Source organism: Chanodichthys erythropterus, chromosome 18 (genome assembly GCF_024489055.1).
Source record: "Chanodichthys erythropterus isolate Z2021 chromosome 18, ASM2448905v1, whole genome shotgun sequence".
Lineage (NCBI taxonomy): Eukaryota > Metazoa > Chordata > Actinopteri > Cypriniformes > Xenocyprididae > Chanodichthys > Chanodichthys erythropterus.
Genome location: NC_090238.1, coordinates 29,197,735 through 29,216,849, shown reverse-complemented (window position 1 = coordinate 29,216,849; position 19,115 = coordinate 29,197,735). Strand labels below are relative to the sequence as shown.

General features: G+C 43.8%; 3 protein-coding genes across 9 annotated transcripts in view; 2 read left to right on the top strand and 1 right to left on the bottom strand.

Annotated features, from left to right (window-relative positions):
- Positions 1 to 541: 541 nt before the first annotated feature.
- LOC137006510 (NPC intracellular cholesterol transporter 2-like) lies at positions 542 to 2,482 on the top strand. Of its 4 annotated transcripts, none has more exons than XM_067367331.1 (5): positions 542 to 650; positions 849 to 978; positions 1,074 to 1,181; positions 1,267 to 1,439; positions 1,533 to 2,482. In XM_067367331.1, the coding sequence occupies exons 2-5, from the start codon at positions 897 to 899 to the stop codon at positions 1,617 to 1,619; spliced, it is 450 nt and encodes a 149-aa protein (XP_067223432.1). In that variant the 5' UTR covers positions 542 to 650; positions 849 to 896; the 3' UTR covers positions 1,620 to 2,482. The 4 variants fall into 4 exon arrangements, with proteins under 4 accessions (XP_067223432.1, XP_067223433.1, XP_067223435.1 ...); XM_067367332.1 differs by having other exon boundaries at positions 562 to 650; positions 883 to 978; XM_067367334.1 differs by having other exon boundaries at positions 648 to 667; positions 883 to 978.
- A 330-nt stretch (positions 2,483 to 2,812) lies between these two features.
- On the bottom strand, positions 2,813 to 7,615 carry gskip (gsk3b interacting protein). 3 transcript variants are annotated; one of them, XM_067366694.1, is made up of 3 exons: positions 7,549 to 7,615; positions 5,495 to 5,740; positions 2,813 to 4,456 (listed from the first exon to the last, which is right to left on the bottom strand). In XM_067366694.1, exons 1-3 carry the CDS (start codon positions 7,585 to 7,587, stop codon positions 4,298 to 4,300), a joined length of 444 nt encoding a protein of 147 aa, XP_067222795.1. In that variant the 5' UTR covers positions 7,588 to 7,615; the 3' UTR covers positions 2,813 to 4,297. The 3 variants fall into 3 exon arrangements, with proteins under 3 accessions (XP_067222795.1, XP_067222793.1, XP_067222794.1); XM_067366692.1 differs by lacking the exon at positions 7,549 to 7,615 and adding an exon at positions 7,095 to 7,271; XM_067366693.1 differs by lacking the exon at positions 7,549 to 7,615 and adding an exon at positions 6,191 to 6,479.
- The window catches only part of atg2b (autophagy related 2B), a 27,076-nt gene continuing 15,304 nt past the window's right edge, over positions 7,344 to 19,115 (top strand). For both annotated transcript variants that reach the window (XM_067366691.1, XM_067366690.1), the window contains exons 1-10: positions 7,344 to 7,483; positions 8,197 to 8,386; positions 8,945 to 9,107; positions 10,304 to 10,456; positions 10,534 to 10,636; positions 10,733 to 10,895; positions 11,058 to 11,237; positions 12,127 to 12,223; positions 12,350 to 12,523; positions 12,634 to 12,785. In XM_067366691.1, coding sequence (XP_067222792.1) covers positions 8,225 to 8,386; positions 8,945 to 9,107; positions 10,304 to 10,456; positions 10,534 to 10,636; positions 10,733 to 10,895; positions 11,058 to 11,237; positions 12,127 to 12,223; positions 12,350 to 12,523; positions 12,634 to 12,785 — 1,347 coding nt within the window. In that variant the 5' untranslated portion in view covers positions 7,344 to 7,483; positions 8,197 to 8,224. The remainder of the gene's footprint in view (positions 7,484 to 8,196; positions 8,387 to 8,944; positions 9,108 to 10,303; positions 10,457 to 10,533; positions 10,637 to 10,732; positions 10,896 to 11,057; positions 11,238 to 12,126; positions 12,224 to 12,349; positions 12,524 to 12,633; positions 12,786 to 19,115) is intronic.

Below are 19,115 nucleotides of genomic sequence, written 5' to 3'. Positions count from 1 at the left end.
TTAGAATTTTGACAGTTGGAGTTTGAACAGTCTTGGCTCATTTGAACATTCCGCAAATGAAAGTCAATGGGATTTTTCAGAGATTTAACAGTCATTTTTAGGAAAACCGTAAGTCAGTTAGAAAAGATATAGCACACTTAGTCAGAACAGTCTGAAGATCTGACCCGAGTTTGGAGTGTTCAGAGTTAAAGCTCTAGGAGGAGTTAGAGTTGGAAATTTTAGTCAACAGTAAGTTGGCTTTTTCAAGCCAACTTAAAGATGCAAACATTTTATGTTTTATTGGTTTTAAAAGTTTATTTAAGCTGTTTCAGAGTAGATGGACACTACATGCCTCCACAAATGAAGAATGACCCATCAACAACTTGAAGAAAGTCAAGTTTTGGTAAACGTTTTGAAAACCGATATTGTTTTACTTCTCTTTATCAATCTTTGCGTAAACATTCTTGCCTGAAAAGGGGGGTTTTGAAATATCTGGCAACAGAATGCCCTCCTGTTTCCATGAGTCACTGCTATTGGTTAAGAGTTCGCCGAAAGGCGCGTGCGTCAAAAAGACGCCCACACAGAAAGTATTTGATTGGTGGAGACAGTCATACTTACTGATCTCGTGACAAGGAAATCGGGTGTGAGCACAGTCTGGTCTGAAGGAACTGGTAAGCTATTACTTAAGGTAGTAAATAAATACATTATAAGTGTTTTAACGTTTGAACTCGCTCCTGTTTTGCTATTTTTTGAGTTTTCTGTGTGTTTATTGGTAACGGTTACATTCATCTTCACGAGGAAGTATACCGAAAGTACGCAGAGATTCACTGTCATGTGACTACCTGATGTTGTTCTTGTGTTTGTTGTAGTCTCTCAGTCAGGTAGTTTGCTCTTTCCTGACAGGATTCGTCTGAGCCATGGATTACCGTATGCTCTGCGTTGTTTTACTCTCTTTCCTCGCCTACACTAATTCTGAGCAGGTGAAATTTGTGGACTGTGGTAAGTACTCACTCATATTTATATATTCAATAAATTTAATAATCTGTATTGTCTTTCTGCCCTGTTGTTTTTTCAATCATTGCACTTCCTTACAGGTTCAGTAGACGGAAATGTTGTGGAGGTTGACATCCAGCCCTGCTCACAACAGCCATGCCAGCTTCACAAGGGACAGTCCTATACAGTCAATGTAACCTTCAGCAGCAGTGAGTGGCTTTATGCATCTAGTAGCAGCTTAAATAAATCAGATCTAAATCTAGGAAAACAACAACTTGTTTGTATTTCCCATAGATGTTGCGAGTCAGACCAGTAAAGCTGTGGTTCATGGAGTGATTGGTGTTGTCCCCGTGCCCTTCCCCATCCCTTGTGATGATGGTTGCAAGTCTGGAATTCAGTGTCCTATTGCTCCACAAAAAATGTACAGCTACGTCAACCAGCTGCCCGTCAAGAGCGAGTACCCAACAGTAAGTGTTTAAGTTCCTCATCTTTCTCTGGTTCTAAACAGTGCTTTAATATCGCAGGCATTCACTTAATTTATTTTTTGGTTTGTTTATTAGCTAAAACTGGTTGTGGAATGGGAATTAAGAGATGACGCCAACAAAGATTTATTTTGCATCAAGTTCCCAGTTCAGATTGTGAACTGAAGGTCTACACTGAAGCCAGGATAAAAAAAAAAAACGCTTACAAAGGGAAGCCTCTGGATGTGTGCCTAAACACTTTTCTATGGACTTTTTTAAGATCTAATATTAGTAGACACAGATTTTATGATTTATACTACTACTTTTTTGTTTCTAACCCTGACAGATTTGTTATTTTAACATTTATCTTTAACTATGCACACAGTGTCACTCTACAAACATTGCCTAATCTTAGTTTGTTGCTAAATTTGTCAATGATTCACCAGAATGAGACTGACAAATGACAGTGGTCAGTGCCGGTGATTAAATCAAGTGTGCACTAGCTGCTGTGTGGCTAGACAGTGTTCTAATGTTTGTAATCATACCATCTTTGAGCAATTATTTGTGTATTTTTACTTGCATTTTTAAATCTGCATATTTAATAAAAACTTGAATCTTTAAAATGAGCATATTTTATTAAAACATTGGCGAATGTGGCCAGTTTTGACACGCAACTATGTACTGTTACTGAAGTAAACTATTTTTTTAATGGTATACAATGATTTGAGTATTTTTATCCAGAATGTTAAATTCAAATATTCCCAGTGTTCTCACACCTTTTGATCAATGTTTAAGATGTGGGAATGCTGTGTATATATTGATTATGTAGACTTCTATGACCATTTTTTAATGGTAAAATTTCCATAATAGTGGGGACACTGTATCTGTTTATGCTCAGCTGGTTAGCTAAGAGTGCACTCCAGTTTAAGCAAACCAGTTAAACATAATACTGTGTGTAAAAGGCTCAATGTAAAGCTGAAAGTGCTTTCTCTACAGCTAAAGATATCTTTATTTGATGTGTTGTCTATTAAAGTGATCTGTTCAGTTTCTCCTTTCTGAGTCCAGTGTCTTGTTCCAGTTCTGCTTTCTGACAGCTGCTTTTTGTTCATTTTTGAGGTCACCCATCATGTGTTTGTGGGCTACTAGGTCAATTGTGTCAAGTTCTGTTTTAATAGGTTATAAATGTATTATGACCAAGAAGAATTTGTAGTTAACTTTAATGTTTAAATATTGGACATTAGCAATAACTTCTTCACTACACAATTATTTTACTGAAAACTTGCAAAAAGAAACATCATATTCTTTAAATAAACTCTTAAGCAAGCAGGATATGACTATTGGCAAAACTGAATCACTAAACCACAATAACATTTGAATGTGTGCTTTTTATTACAAGGAAACAAAAGCGAGCAACATTTCTTACAGAAATTAAGTTACAGGTACAGAAGTTATTTGTGCCATGTACATCATACTCGTTTTCCTCTTGGCTGTTTGAGCAAACATTCTGTAAATTATTTGGATGCTTGTTTGGGACAGAGATTGGTTTTAACAAATTCCTGTCAAACACAATACACTAAAGGACCACGTGATCATTGGCCCCGTTATCACAAAACAGCATAACATTATCATCTACCTTATCCAAAACCAGCTGGAAACACATCAATTTACAGGCATGCTGAAGATGGCCAAAATAAAAACAACATGAGGTAGAAACCCATCATACAAGAACTTGTATGCGTTTAAGTATCTAAATGCTGTTCTAAACCTAAAAGAAATGGAATGTAAATTTTGTAGCATATTTTTACGCAGCCCTTTCAAAGAAAGCCAGAAAATGGCTGCTTTATTACCTTTTAGTGCAATTCTGCGCAGTATTGAACATGTTTTAACCAGTCAAGCAAAGGTTCTACATAACTTAATATCTTTCATCCCCAAAACAATAAAAATTTTAAATATTTTTTAAAAAGCCACCATGATATATTGGCTCTTGCTGATACAGAACCATCATCAAACATAGGAAATATCCCTCTCTTTACAACAAAAAGTCAAGCATTGACATCCACACAAACATGCTGTTATGTAATGAAATTGCGGGGGAAAAGATTCTGTTCAACTCAGAAGTATAAAGCTGCTGTTTTAGTGCTAAAATGCACTGTTTTAAGAAAACTGACAAATGTCTCTTTTCTTCAAAAAATACTTTTTTTTTGTTTGTTTGTTTTGGCTCATCAGTCCTTTCTCCTGTTTTTGACAGATTGAGAAAGAAAACAAAGCAATAGACATATTCTTACAGTCACAAATGGAGTTTGATACATTATCAATAGCAAGCCAAGAGAAGAATGTGAATGTATCAGGATTTTTTTCAGACAACCACTATCTGGTAAACATGTTAAATGTACACATTTGAATGAAAGTAGTAAGGCATCTGATATGTTTTTAATGATAATACCTCAAAGAACCATGCTGTACGGTAGACTGAAGTACAGTATGGAGCTCAAACTCATTTTACAGGACTCAATTAATCCAAAATCAGAGCACTTGTATGTTAACATAAGATTTTAGTTCAAACATTTTTCCATAGCCCACATAACAGCATTTCTGAGGGTTATTTCACTTGCATAAATGTTAAATAAAAACAGAGTATTCATCTGGGCCCATTGTGTTATAGCGCTGCCTCCAATGATACCTCTCTAAATAACAGTAAAATACTTTAAAACATCACAGGCAAGTCAGTTTGTCAAATTAACACCAAGAAGTTCTGTTAAAACATATCACAGGCTAAAAACTGATAAAGGTACCACTGATGCTTAAAGCTGAGAGCGGCACAGGACATGGTAAAACTGTTAGCAAGCAAAATAATACTGAACCCGTCACTGTCCATTTTGTTTGAGCCTCTCCAGTCTCTGTAGCAGAGCATTTCCAAACGCTTCTCTATATCCGGGGCTGAGGGAATCCAGCAGTGAGTAAACAGTCTCATGATACTGGGTGTTCAAGCCTTCGTCCACCTGATCAAAGGTGTGACCCACCACCTGACAAATAACAAACAAGTCTTTAGGACTCAGTAGAAACATACCATCTGGTATTTCTCACTTTTCATCTTTGTGATCAGTGGCAGGATTGAGTAAAACAAGTTTTTTGTTCTTGTTCTTAGGGGACTTCATGGTCCTAGACAATATTCACCTCTAAATTATGCAACATTTCTATACAAAATACAAATATTAGAAAAAAAGATTTCATATCTTCAGCTGTTAGTGTTTAAAGGTACATTATGTAACCTTTTTTTTTTAGTTCAAAATTAAATGAGTCAATGGTTTTTCAGAGATGGTGAGAACTGAAGGATTTGAAATGTTGTAGAAGTGACACAGAGATGCCGTTATACTTAACAGGTGAGTATGGTATATTATTGAACAGATAAATTGCCATATGTAGCTTAGTGAATGCTTTATGATCCATATTCATATTTATCCACACAGTCTGGCAGAACCAAAGCACAGTCAAAACAATGTTCTTCCTCAAAATGCATGCAGTGCATGTTTGTTTTTTTAACGCTAGAGAGCCAAAAGTTACACAATGTACCTTTAAGTTAAAAACAGAGCAAAGTTATTTAATGGAAGGCAGACTGGTGCCATCTGTTTTTTTGTTATTGATGAAATCTAATGTGATTGACAGGTTGTCCCGCCCTGGCACCTGTAAACATCATCAGAGAAGAGATGACATTGGAAGAGGGAGGGGAAATTATTTTGATTAAAGATTACAAGGGTAAATGCATAAAAACACCCTATAATAATAATAAATACACACACACACACACACATATATATATACACACACACAAACACACATTATATATATTATTGATGTGCACAGATAATTTATAATAAATACTGCAATATTCCCTAACAAAATAAGAAATGTCAATTTTTATTTCATAGTGACTTTAAAGTAGAGGCCTAGATTGAAAGTGGACCCCATCTTCATCTTTGGGAAAACATCAGATTGTCAATATTACAATCAATGCTATAGAGAAAATGCTGTTTTTGGGTTGAAGGTGATACTTTATCACTCACCTTTAACCCTGCCTCGGTGAGCTCTAAGCAGTATCGGTTTCCCTCTCTGGTTTCCACGTTTATATACGCCATATCTAGTCCGCTGGTGAGACTGTGAGAGACGTGCATGTCTGTGACTGCGAAGAGCACATCATTGACCACCGCCTCTGCCTCCAGCCGCATGTCTTTAACCTCTCCCAGCTCCACACAGCGCTCCTCATACGAACACATAGACAGGTCCTCTGGCTTACAGTCCACCTCCATCCCCTAAACACAACAGCGAGCCTCCAGATTATGGATTATCAGACAAATAACCCGCAGAGATGAACTGCATGTACATAAACATCTGACGTCGTCTGATCATGAGGGGGCGCGAGCACTGTAAAGTCATGCTAACGCCTCAAATTCCTCAACTAACAAGTCACGAAGTACGTTTTGCTCTTAGTTTTTGGAAGAAACACTCAGTTTAATGCAAATCATCGGTGTAATGTAATATGTAACGTGCATAAAGGCAATCTGAAAGGTATTAAGTGCTAGCTAACAATATTATTACTGCCAATCGAGGCTCTTGGAGCGTTAAAGTTCCATTTAACGCCAATTCCGGGTTATATTGAGAGAATAATAGTCTGACAGCATACATAAGAAGTTAATATGTTATATGATAAAGTCTGAAGCGATTAATATGTATTTATTAACATAATTTTATAAGTTACTAACCTCCTCCTGGGGTGGTTCGTCAGAACACTTCCGGCTCATGCCGGCTGGGACTCATGTGTGACTCAATTATGCGCAGCAGTTGCGCAGCCGAGCTTCTGCGTATCCGCCTCAACAAACGTTACGATATTTTAGGAAACACATTTGTAGCAAAATATCTAAATCTATAATTTAGCTGTTGATCGTTTAAGATAATGCAAAGCTAACAGCTAAGTTCATTACTTAACAAATTGTGCGGGTGGATGCGCGAGCTTTGGGGGGGCGGAGGGGCTTCTAGAGAATTCTTTATTTTCCACAAATAAAATCAAAGCATTGTTATTGTCCAAAGATGTGAATACATTTAATTTACTTCATTAAATTTGAAAAATTTGTGTTATTTTTCTTAAATTTGACTGTTTTTCGTTATCAATGGTGACATCACTCGCATTTCCACAAGTGTTACTACTGAAATTCACTAATGGAAATTTACTGGATTGTTCATGCATGAATTGAAACTTATTTATGTCTTAAGATCCCATTATTCGCATTATTTCCTAAACTTTAGAATGTATATTCACTCGCCAACGAAAAAAATGGTGAGATGAGTAACGTAGGTTATTAAAATCAATTTATGATGTAATGGTAAATACAATGGTAAATATATATATATATATATATATATATATATATATATATATATATATATATATATATATATATATATATATATACATATACATACTGGCGAATTTTGACCTATTTCGGAATAATATTATACTGTATTATGTACTATCAGTTTGAAATATGTAAATACGGGCTAACGGATCAGATCACATATTTAAAGAAATAGACAAAAGATATGACTTACAAACCTTGATATCAGATCATCAACTAAATCCGTTACACCATGTAATTTAAGCCTACTTACCATAAATAAAGTGACTTTACTATTAAAGATTTCTTCCAATTCGTAGTAAAAATACACTCCTGTAGCTGAGCGGGTGAGCTGTGTAATGGCTGCGCAGAGCGGATGCTCGTGAACACTCCGCGTGGAGCGGCGCGCGACAGAGTGCGCAGTCACGAGCGTGTTTGTAAACACCATCATTAGCCTTATAATCAGAGATGCTGCTTTCACACGACCTGACTTATAATGCGCATGAAGACTACCATCTCCAGCCGAACATAGGTGTTATTAGTGAGCGATGCATCAGCAGAAGAGACTAACTTGAATGAAGGTATAAAGGATTGTGTTTAGCCAGCCATGCTAGTTCACCCTAAGCCAAGGAACAACGGTTAGTCAGCTATTTTATAATACAGGTGAGTTATTTTTCTTTGACATTCTTATTTTGAATGACCACGGTACATACAAACAAATGGCAAACCTTTTTGCTGTTGTGCAGCGTCTCTCCATGATTTGGCATTGTTAGCTGCTAAAAAACAAACTCGCCAACCTTAAAGGGATTGCGCAAACACTGGTGCTCACTATACTGTATATGTATTTATGGGGTCAGATAGCAACGTCAGGTATGCCAGACAAATAACTATAACTGCAAGTCTTTTAAAGTGAGCTCATCACCACACATTCTGATGTTGTTGTAAAGGCATTGAATAGCTAAATGCCAGTCATTTGCTGTGAACTGATAGGTTTGCCAAGGTAATCTCAGGCTCTAACAGTCCTTCGCGCATCAGTGTATTGAATTACTAGTACAGCATATGTAATTGGTTCAGACAGCTTCTACATCAGTTGGAGGTCTACATTAGTCAGCTAGAATCAGAACATGTATTTATACTGAGTCATTGTCATCAACAGCTCTTCACCGTATAATTGTGTGGGTGCGTTTTCAGCAAAACAATGTCAGTCTCTGAGAATAAATGTCACTCTTTTCCATGAGGATTTTTTTATGCTTGGGTGTATTAATCTGTATGTTCTATCTTAATACGCCACCAAACCACTCTATTCATTGAGGTTTACAGTAAAATGCTCTTTAGTCTGTGGCATTTAATACCTTGGATGTCTTAATGTGTTTCAGTAAACACTGAACCCAAGAGCTGGTCAAGATGCCTTGGCCATTTTCTGAGTCTATTAAGAAGCGGGCCTGCAGGTACCTGCTGCATCGATATCTTGGAAATTTCCTCCAGGAGAAGCTCAGTTTGGACCAGCTCAGTCTGGACCTCTATCAAGGCACGGGCTCGCTCGCTCAAGTGCCGTTGGACAAATGGGTAAGTTCTCTACTTATGTGATGTTGACCCGTATTTGATTCCATATGGAACAAACTCCATGCAATCAGCCCAAATGTTGGGTGAAGTTTTTATAATTTATCAGATTGTTTATACCTGTTGCCGATAGGCCGTTCCAGGATGACACTCAAGTTTTTAATATTAAGAGAAGTTCTTTTCATCACAATCCTTTATCACTGAACCATGTTTTATTAGATAACCTTGTGAGAAACACTTTGGAAGAAATTTTAACAAAGATAAACCAAATATAGTTTCTGAGTTTTTAGCAAAAATAGATTTTAAAAAAAAACTGTTAGTTTGCCATGCATTTTTCTTCCCATGAAAATAGCCATAGATATAGAATAGACATGAACAGATACGTAATTTAACTTCTGAAATTTAATAAAAGGTACCTTATCTGTTTCTAGCTCCAAAGGAATCTGACGTTCCATTTCCAGATATTACTGAGAATGGTTTACATAGTAGTATTTTAAACCCATCCAAAAAGGATGTTTATCCATAGTTTGTCTTCTGTGACATTCATGTTTCATGCATCTTCAGTCCCTGAATGAGATCCTGGAGTCTGTGGATGCACCATTTGAGGTGAGTGAGGGCTTCATCCAGGCCATTTCTCTCACTGTGCCATGGGCCTCACTGCTCCAGGACAACTGCGCACTGGAAGTGAGGGGCTTGGAGATGGTGTTCAGGCCAAGACCTCGAATAGGTAGGAATCATCTTTGAATTCACTCTCTTTTTAGATGATATGCCATGATCTTGACAAATTCTTTGATTTGTAATGCTGCACATTTGTTAAATTTATTCTTATTTATGATATCTTCACCCTCTAATATTTTGTATTTAATAGTTTATTTTATTATTGTCTAATGATCTGTTTTTCTATTGTATAGTCATTTTAATACAAAAATGGTTTTATAATACTATTTTTTTTTTTCTATAATAATTTTTCTCTGGCAAGACCATCAAGTTGAAATGTAAGGGGAGTGCTGACAGATCATTTCTTTCGTAATTTGATGTACGTCAGAGTGAAACAGATTACTGAAAAAGAAAAAAGTGTTGGGCAGGGATTTGGTTCCATCCATTGGTTGTTGATTAGATGGAAGCAGATCTGAATCCAAGCTAGTCGATTGGAGGAAAAGGGGCATTTATCCGAAATTAATTAATAGAGAAGGTTATGAGAGAGAAGTCCTTTTCCCGGAAGATCAAATTATGACATTTTGATTAAAAAGTACAAGGTCATTTTTCTTTTTTATAAAAGAAACATGTGCATGAACGAATTGTGAAGTGAACTGAAGTGAATTTCCATTTTATGACTACTTTAAAGGGTTAGTTCACCCAAAAATGAAATTTCTGTCATAAATTACTCACCCTTTATATCGTTCCAAACATGCAAGACCTTCGTTCATCTTCAGAACACAAATTAAGATATTTTTGATGAAATCCGAGAGGTTTTAATAAATCTGAGAAGTAGTAAAAACATTGTTAAAATAGTCAATGTGACTACAGTGGTTCATCCATGAAGCGACATAGAACACGGAAGCGCTGTAATGTGTCTTCAACATAAACTGTGTAAGAGAATGACAGGGTAGAGAGGAAATTGTTGAATAAATTTGTTGTTTTTGTGCACAAAAAGTATTCTCGTCGCTTCATAACATTAAGGTTGAACCACTGTAGTCACATTGACAATTTAACGATGCCTTTAATACTTTTCTGGACCTTGAATGTGGTAATTTCGTTGCTTTCTATGGGAGATTAAAAAAAAAAAAAAAACCCTCGGATTTCATCAAAAATATCTTAATTTGTGTTCTGAAGATGAAAGAAGGTCTTGCCGGTTTGGAACGACATGAGGGTGAACTAACCCTTTAATGTTGTGTATCTTATCCTACTGTAAATCTTTTTTAGCATCAGGCATGGAGCCCATGTGCTGGTCCAGCTTCATGACCAGCAGTATGCAGCTGGCCAAAGAGTGTCTAAGCCAAAGACTCACTGATGAGCAGGGAGAGAGCTTCCAACCTCTGGAGGGTCTGGAAAAGTTTGCCGAGACTATTGAGACAGGTATGCCTCTTCCCGTAGACCATAAAATCTTATTTACTCATTGTTTTTTGAAAACCTTTCCCTGTTCTCTCTGTTAGTGTTGAGAAGAGTCAAGGTCACTTTTGTGGATACTGTCCTGCGGATGGAACACATTCCTGAAAACTCTAAAACTGGCATTGCCCTCGAACTTCGAATCAATAAGTAAGTTCTAGAGCTGTAACTAAATATTTTCAACACAACAACATATGCTTTCATTTTAATCATCACCATGCTGTCTGCACATTTTGTGATATTTAGAATGGTTTACTGTGATGAGAGTGTGGAGGAGGCCTCCAGTGTCAATATCCATCAGCCTACTACATTTGCACATAAAAACCTCACTCTGGACGGAGCTTCTGTGTTCTGGGATGAGTTTTCAGAGTCTGCACGCGCCGGCCCCAAATCATCCCCCACTCAAACAGTGAGTTTGCTCTGCTGTAATCATCTTGCACAATCATAGTTGTGCAACCTAAGCCTAACTTAACCATATAGCAGTACAGTAGTTTCACAAGAGTTTTTTTGTTGCTGTTTACCAGTACAATTCCAAAGCCCTCTTAGACAAATGTTTTTTTATAATTTAAAGGAGGTTGAACCCAAGCTTTCACCGAGTTGGAACCCAAAAATCATCTGTGAGCCTCACCCTCAGTTCCCAGAGCCTGTGTCTTCCAGTACACCATTCGAACCAGTGCAGGTGTGCTGCCTTAGTGGAAAACTGGAGCTGTCTGTGGTTCTGAAGCAGAATGAAGCTATGCCCGGAGCTAAGGTGAGTACATGCAGTATACAGTACAGTTAATATACACTAGAGCTGCACAATTCTGTTTAAATTGAGAATCACAATTTTTTTGCTTCAAATAGAGATCACGATTATGAACATACAGCTAAACAAAATAACATGTAATTTACTAGAGGTTCTGACAAAATGTTAATTGCTGCAGTCCATTTAAAATTTTTAAAGAATTATTTAAGTTTGAATAATGATTCAATGACTCACTCATATTTCACTTGTTTAATTACTGGATGAATCCGCGTTTTTGAATGAATCTTTTGAATGAATGATTCAATGACATTTTTAAGTCACTTGTCGCCACCTGGTGGCGTAACAGTGTAATCGATGCAGTCGTTATTTAAAGCGTTGTTATTTTCAAAAGGTGATTTGCTCTATTTTGATTGCTACCGTAGACATCAGTGTTTATATCTGAGCTATAAACTTATATCCTTGTTTATTTATAACACAGAAATAATTAAACTGTGTGGTTGAAAGTACTTTGTGAAGCTTGTTTCATACCTATACTGTACATGACAATTGCTCTCTCTCGCTCACAGATGTTCCGGTGTAATTTTTGTCAAAGGTTTAATAGACACAGGCGAATTCATTGTTATTTAGGAATGCGATTGCGTAGGTGTGATCTTTTAACGACTAATTGTGCAGCTCTAATATACACTCATTTGAATTCTAGCTGGCTATAGAAGTATTGCAGAGATTAGCTTTCTTTGTCGCAGTGGTAACTCCTTGACTGAATGTGTTCCACTACATTTGAAAACTAGAAAGTATTTAAATGCTTTTTTTGTCTAAATTATAAAACAATACAAATGTTGTTCAAAATAAAAGTTAATTTTTTAATAGCAAGATTTAATGGCTGGTCTTTTCACAGTTGGATATTGATGGACAGTTTGATTCTCTAATCATGCTGCTGTCACCACAACAAGTCCACCTCTTACTGGACATGTTTGGGGTCTTCTCCAGCTCGGGTGACTTTTTTTTTTTTTTTTAAATAATTTTTTATTCATGATTTGGCAATATGTGTCCCTCATTGAATAAAGTTAGTGATAAATGATTTCCAGTGAATGTGACTGACTTTTTATATTGGAATACAGCCGGGCAGGAGTGGTCTGCAATAGGAAAGGACAGGAAGAGTCGGCCCATGCAGCAGGAGGATGAGTATCGCCTCCACATGGAGCTCAACCGCTGCCTGAAGAAAGACACCATTACAGGTGCCACTGACCAGGACCTGTTTGAAAGCCAGACCACCAGAACGGTGTCCAGCAGAGGTTAGTTTAACACAGCACATCTTTTACTTCTTAGTACATTCTGCTTTTGCACAATGTCTTCATATCTCTAACTACATATTTAATTTGTATTTTTCTTATTGGTTGGACAGAGGATGTCTTTTTCTCCATGGCTGATATGGACATGTCACATAGCCTATCATCTCTGCCTCCTCTTGGGGATCCTCCCACGGTGGATCTAGATTTGTCTGTAAATAGCAACTACTCTGCCTCCCTGGGGGAGTCGCCATCTGGAAATGTAACTGTAAGTCTTGGCTTTTGAACTCTGTGACACCTAAGTAGAGTAGGCTAACACTCTTCTAGAATGAATGTGAGCATCTCGCTTATAATAATCCCATCCAACGCCTCTGTACTCAGCACATTTTTGGACATGATGTGCCACAACTATTTGAGACTGTCTGCACTAGACATGTCAAAGTAAAAAATATTAACTGGAACACAGTCTTTGAAGGTCTAAATGCAGCAAAATTTGTTTTGGCCCTGCATTCCTCCTCCCAAAACTGTATGCCTTTTCCCATGTAACAAGTGAACTATGGTCCCACACCAGCTAAACGCCCTCTGGCTCAGCCTGCTAGAGTGTCCATGCTCCAAACTCACTCTGTTGGTTGAGCTGGAAAGAGGTTGACCGATCTGAGCGGACTGCTCTCATTGTTTAGATGGTGCCTGGGGTTCCCTTTCGATACTTCACTCGTACTGCGTATGGGGAAAGGTCTCCCTTTTTCCCCGCTGCTGAAGCCTTTTTCAATAACGCAGTGTAACTGCACCGTCATTGGTTCACTCATAGACAAGTTGTTGAACCAATGGCGGCGCGGCATAGCTGCGCGGCCTATGGCGACAAAGCGCGCGAATATTCCCGCCGAAATGGGCGGGGTATAGGGCTATATAAGCAGGCGTTTCGCCATAGGATTTCAGTGTTTTCTCCTTCAGCGACGACATCTACTTCTCTTCGCTGATCTCCGCCTGAAGCCGAAGAAGCTCGCCGCCTTCTGCTCTCGCCGCCGTCTGAAGAGGCTCCCGCAGCGGACTCGCCTGGACTCGCCGGTGGAAGAAAGCGCCGGCGCCCTCGCGGACTGCAGCTTCTAGCGCCGTCGCCGAGCCGCCGCCTCCCGCTTCCCGCTTCCGGCCGCTTCCTGTGCGTCCCCTGCCGCCATCCGGCGCGCCGCCTGAGAGCTTCATCCGCGAAGCTTAAACGCCGCTCTAAAAGAGCGATTTCCAGCGGTTTTCACCGCTTTAAGAGCTTCCGCGGCCCTCGCCGCTCTAAAAGAGCCACCCAATTGCCGTTTTCACGGCAGCGGCGTCTCACGATGCCCCGCCACTCATGTGGTACTTGCAGGGCCCCCCTGCACGACGACGATGGACACAGCGAGTGTGTCGCTTGCCTGGGCAAGCCCCACGCAGACGGCGCGCTCGCTGGAGACTCATGCCCGCACTGCGAGTGTATGAGTCTCGCTTCCCTGCGCTCGCGGGTCGCCTTCTTCACTGAGGGCGATCTCGCCGCCGCGCCCTCCCGTCTCCTTCCTCCCGCGGTCCGGCGAGGAAAAGACAGCGGGGTAGAGCGACTCAGCGCCAGGAGTTGAGCGAGCTCACGCCGGCCCAGCCCCCGCGTGCCTCGCCCTCTCCTCCCAGGGAACTCTCTCCAGTTCTGTTCTCTCGCCCTGAGCAGCGTCCCTCCGCAGAAGCGAGTGACCCGTCTCATTCGGGGGAACAGACGACGAACAAGACGACTCCATGTCTCTTGCGGCTTCCGAAGCGGAAGGATGGGCTGGCGAGCCGGAAGACCCCGCTCCACCGCCTCCCCTTGGAACCCATCGAGCATGGCCAGGGCATGGATGCCGAGCTCTTCCGCATCCTGTCTAGAGCCGTTGAAGAGCTGGACCTCGAGTGGGCCCCTCCAGAGGAGCCGTCCCCGCAGCCGCCTGGACGAATGGTTTCTGCCAGGCCGCCGCCAAGCACCTCGCCAGCGTTCAGCGCCCTTCTTTCCTGAGGTCCACGAAGAGCTGACGAAGTCGTGGCGCGCTCCTTACTCTGCCCGCCTCCACACTACGCACCGCTCCGCCCTCACCGCCGTCGACGGCGCCGAGGAGAAGGGATACGAGCGCTTGCCACCCCTAGATGAAGCGGTGGCTGCTCACCTCTGTCCTCCCGCGGCTGTGGGTTGGAAGACGAAGAGGGCCCTTCCTTCCAAGCCCTGTCGGACCACCTCTACTCTGGCTGGACGGGCTTACACCTCGGCGGGCCAAGCTGCCTCTGCGCTCCACACCATGGCCATATTTCAAGCATTCCAGGCCAAACTCCTCCGCTCTCTGGATGAGTCTGGAATCGACGCGCCAGCCTTCAAAGATCTCCGCAGCGCCACGGATCTTGCCCTGCGAGCTACGAAGGCTACGGCCCAGGCCATCGGTCGTTCCATGGCCAGCCTGGTCGTGTTGGAGCGCCACCTGTGGCTCAACCTAACGGAGATCAAAGACCTAGACAAGACGGCTTCTTAGACGCCCCGGTCTCGCCTTCTGGTCTCTTCGGGCCTGCAGTGGATGGCTTCACTGAGCGCTTTACTGCCGCGCAGAAATCGTCTCAGGCTATGAGGCATTTCTTGCCTAAGCGCTCCAGCTCCGCTTCTGCGTCTAGCCGCCCCAGGACTGCGCCGGCTCAGCAGAACAAAACCAGCCCCACCTGCAACACAGGCAGCGCCGCCCCAGGAGCATCGCCAGCGCCGCGCCCTGCGAAGCGCCCTCCTTCCCGAGGCGCCAGGGACCCCGGCCCAGGATTGTGCTGGACCCGGTGCCTCCGAAGTCGTCCTGATTCGTCGGACAGGAAGAGGATGGGGACCGTCCCGTTACGACCGGACCACCCCAAAGCTCCCACGGGTAATTTCCCTCCGCCTCGTTTATTTCCGGGCGTGGGAAACATACTCCAAGTGACAGCTGGGCCCACACCTGTTGCGCCCACTCTAAACGCCGTTTTCACGGCGGACAAATTTTTACCTCATCACAAAAAGAGCAAATTTCCTCTTCCACCCCTCGCGGTGTACGACCCTCTCAACGGCGGTCTGTCACCCAACATTATTCAACCCCTAGCCACTCGGGCCGAGGCCTGGCAGGCCATCCCCGATGTGTCAGAATGGGTCATGGGGATCGTAAACCAGGGCTACTCGCTCCAGTTTGCACGACGGCCCCCCGCTTCGCCGGGGTGCTTCAAACATCGGTCAATCCGGACGACGCTCATGTCCTCCGGGCCGAAGTCATGTCGTTGCTGGAAAAAGGAGCTGTGGAAATGGTTCCTCCGTCAGAGAGCGAGACAGGCTTTTACAGCCGCTACTTTCTGGTCCCCAAAAAGGATGGCGGTCTCAGACCCATCCTAGACCTCAGGCTTTTGAATCACTCCCTCATGAGACGGAAGTTCAAAATGCTGACGCTGAAGCAGATCCTCGCGCACATTTGCCCCGAGGACTGGTTCTGCTCGCTGGACCTGAAGGATGCGTATTTTCACATCCAGATAGCCCCCGTCACAGACGATTCTTGAGATTCGCATACGAAGGGGTGGCATACCAATATACGGTCCTGCCCTTCGGGCTGTCTCTGGCTCCCCGCACTTTCACCAAGTGCATGGACGCGGCGCTTTCCCCTCTGAGACAGATGGGAATCCGGGTTCTGAATTACCTCGACGACTGGCTCATCTTAGCCCGTTCGCGAGACGAGCTGGAACGCCACAGATCCGTGCTCCTCAGCCATCTACAATGCCTGGGTCTCAGGGTCAACTTAGCCAAGAGCTCGCTATGCCCCACTCAACGAATTCTCGTTTCTGGGAGCAGTTTTCGACTCGGTCCGTATGACGGCAGTAGTCTCGCCAGAGCGCGCCCTGGCAATTCAGCAGCTCACGGCATCTGTCACGAACAAAGCCTATCTCCCTCTGAAGTTTTTCCAGAGGCTGCTAGGGCTGATGGCTTCCGCCTCCCCGGTGCTGCAGCTAGGCCTTCTTCGGATGCGGCCTCTTCAGTACTGGTTGAAGTTCCGGGTTCCTCCCAGCGCATGGCGGCACGGCCGCCTATGTCTCAAGGTCAATCGGGCCTGTCTTCTAGCCCTGAAACCTTGGATGGATCCAGTATGGTTCCAACGCGGAGTCCCCTTACAGGCGGTCTCACGGAGGACGGTGCTCTCAACAGACGCCTCCAACTTGGGCTGGGGCGCTGTGTGCGAGGGCAGACCGGCCTTCGGCTCGTGGAGCCACGAGGAAAGCCATCTACACATCAACTGTCTAGAGATGCTAGCAGTGATGAAAGCCCTTCAGTTCTTTCAGGCTTACTTGACGGGACGTCATGTTCTAGTTCGGTCAGACAGTATGACGGTGGTGTCATACCTGAACCACCAAGGCGGTCTTTCGTCCAGCCGCTTATGCGCTCTGGCGAAACGACTGCTGGAATGGGCTCTTCCGAGGCTTCAGTCGCTCAGAGCGACTCATGTTCCTGGCAGGAACAATCTGGGTGCGGACATGTTGTCACGGAGCAACATCCCCTCCGACGAGTGGATGCTCCACCCCCAAGTGGTCCTCACGATCTGGGAGTTCTTCGGGAAGGCAGAGGTAGACCTCTTCGCCTCAGAAGACAACTCTCATTGCCCAACATTTTTCTCGAAGGAAGTAGATGCTCTGGCCCACACATGGCCCAGCACGCTCCTTTATGCTTTCCCTCCGATCGCACTGATCCCCCAGGTCATCAGGCGTATCAGAGAAGACCAGCACAGAGTCCTTCTGGTGGCCCCGCTCTGGAGGAACCAGGTTTGGTCCTCAGAGCTATTCAGGCTCTCTCTAAGAGCCCCGTGGCCGATTCCCCTGAGACGGGACCTCCTCTCTCAGGCAAACAGAACAATCTGGCACCCACAGCCGCAGCTCTGGGCTCTGCACCTCTGGTCCCTCGATGGGAGCCGACTAGCCTCCCGAGGACGTCCTAAATACCATTTCTCAGGCTAGAGCCCCATCTACGAGGCGCCTCTACGACCAGAAGTGGTCAGTCTTTGTTGATTGGTGTTCAACACGCAACATAGACCCTGTGGAGAGTGACGTATCTTCCATACCGTCTTTCCTCCAAGAACGCTTGGAAATGGGGCGCTCCCCTTCCACGCTTAAGGTTTACGTAGCAGCCATTGCAGCGTTCCACGCTCCTATTGCTGGCCAATCGGTGGGACGAAACGGGCTCGTGATCCGTTTTTTGAGAGGTGCTAGGCGTTTGAATCCTCCTCGCCCTCTCACTATTCCCTCCTGGGACCTCTCGTTGGTCCTCAGGGCCTTGAAAGGAGCCCCATTTGAACCAATGGGTTCAGCCGACCTCAGGCCCCTAACACTAAACCGCTCTGCTACCAGCACTAGCATCGGTAAAGCGTGTTGGCGATTTGCAGGCCCTCTCTGTGAACCCTGCATGCCTCGAATTCGGGCCTGGTGACTCTAAGGTCGTTCTGAAACCTAGGCATGGCTACGTCCCCTAAAGTGCTCTCAACTCCGTTTAGAGCTCAGGTCATCTCGCTCTCTGCTCTTCCTCCCTCGGCGGACGAACCAGAGCTGCAGCTACTCTGCCCAGTCAGGGCATTGAGGACCTACATAGACCGATCACAGTCTTTCAGACTGTCGGATCAGCTCTTTGTTTGTTTTGGCGGCCGCACCAAAGGGTCTCCGGTCTCGAAACAACGCATTTCCCGTTGGATAGTGGATGCTATTAACCTGTGCTACTCCTCACTGGGCACTAATTGCCCCATAGGAGTCAGGGCCCACTCCACTAGAGGAATGGCTTCCTCGTGGGCTTGGTCCAACGGAGTTTCCATCCAAGACATCTGTGAGGCGGCCGGCTGGTCTTCGCCGTCCACCTTTGTCAGGTTCTATCACCTCGATGTCCCGACCTTACAAGCTCGGGTCCTGTCGGTGTGATTAGCGGCTTCCAACAGGTCCCGCTTCACGCCACCATAGGAAGTATCTTCCTTCAGTGTAACCATGGGTTCGGTTAGGCTTTGCCTCCGCTTGTCCTTTTTGCCCCCTCTGGGTGGCCAAATGCAAGCTATATCGTTCCCAGCCGTGGCACGGCGTGGTTGAATTCGTTCCCCATACGCAGTACGAGTGAAGTATCGAAAGGGAACGTACATCGGTTACTAACGTAACCTCGGTTCCCTGAGATACGGAACGAGTACTGCGTCACTTGCCGTGCCACGAGGCTGCGGCTCAGGGTCGTCGCTTCAGTCGATTGACACTGAAATCCTATGGCGAAACGCCTGCTTATATAGCCCTATACCCCGCCCATTTCGGCGGGAATATTCGCGCGCTTTGTCGCCATAGGCCGCGCAGCTATGCCGCGCCGCCATTGGTTCAACAACTTGTCTATGAGTGAACCAATGACGGTGCAGTTACACTGCGTTATTGAAAAAGGCTTCAGCAGCGGGGAAAAAGGGAGACCTTTCCCCATACGCAGTACTCGTTCCGTATCTCAGGGAACCGAGGTTACGTTAGTAACCGAGTACGTTTCAATGTTTACACTTGTTGGGAGAGATAAACCCACTAATGTCATACTAATAGCAGTTAATGAACAATAAACTAGAGA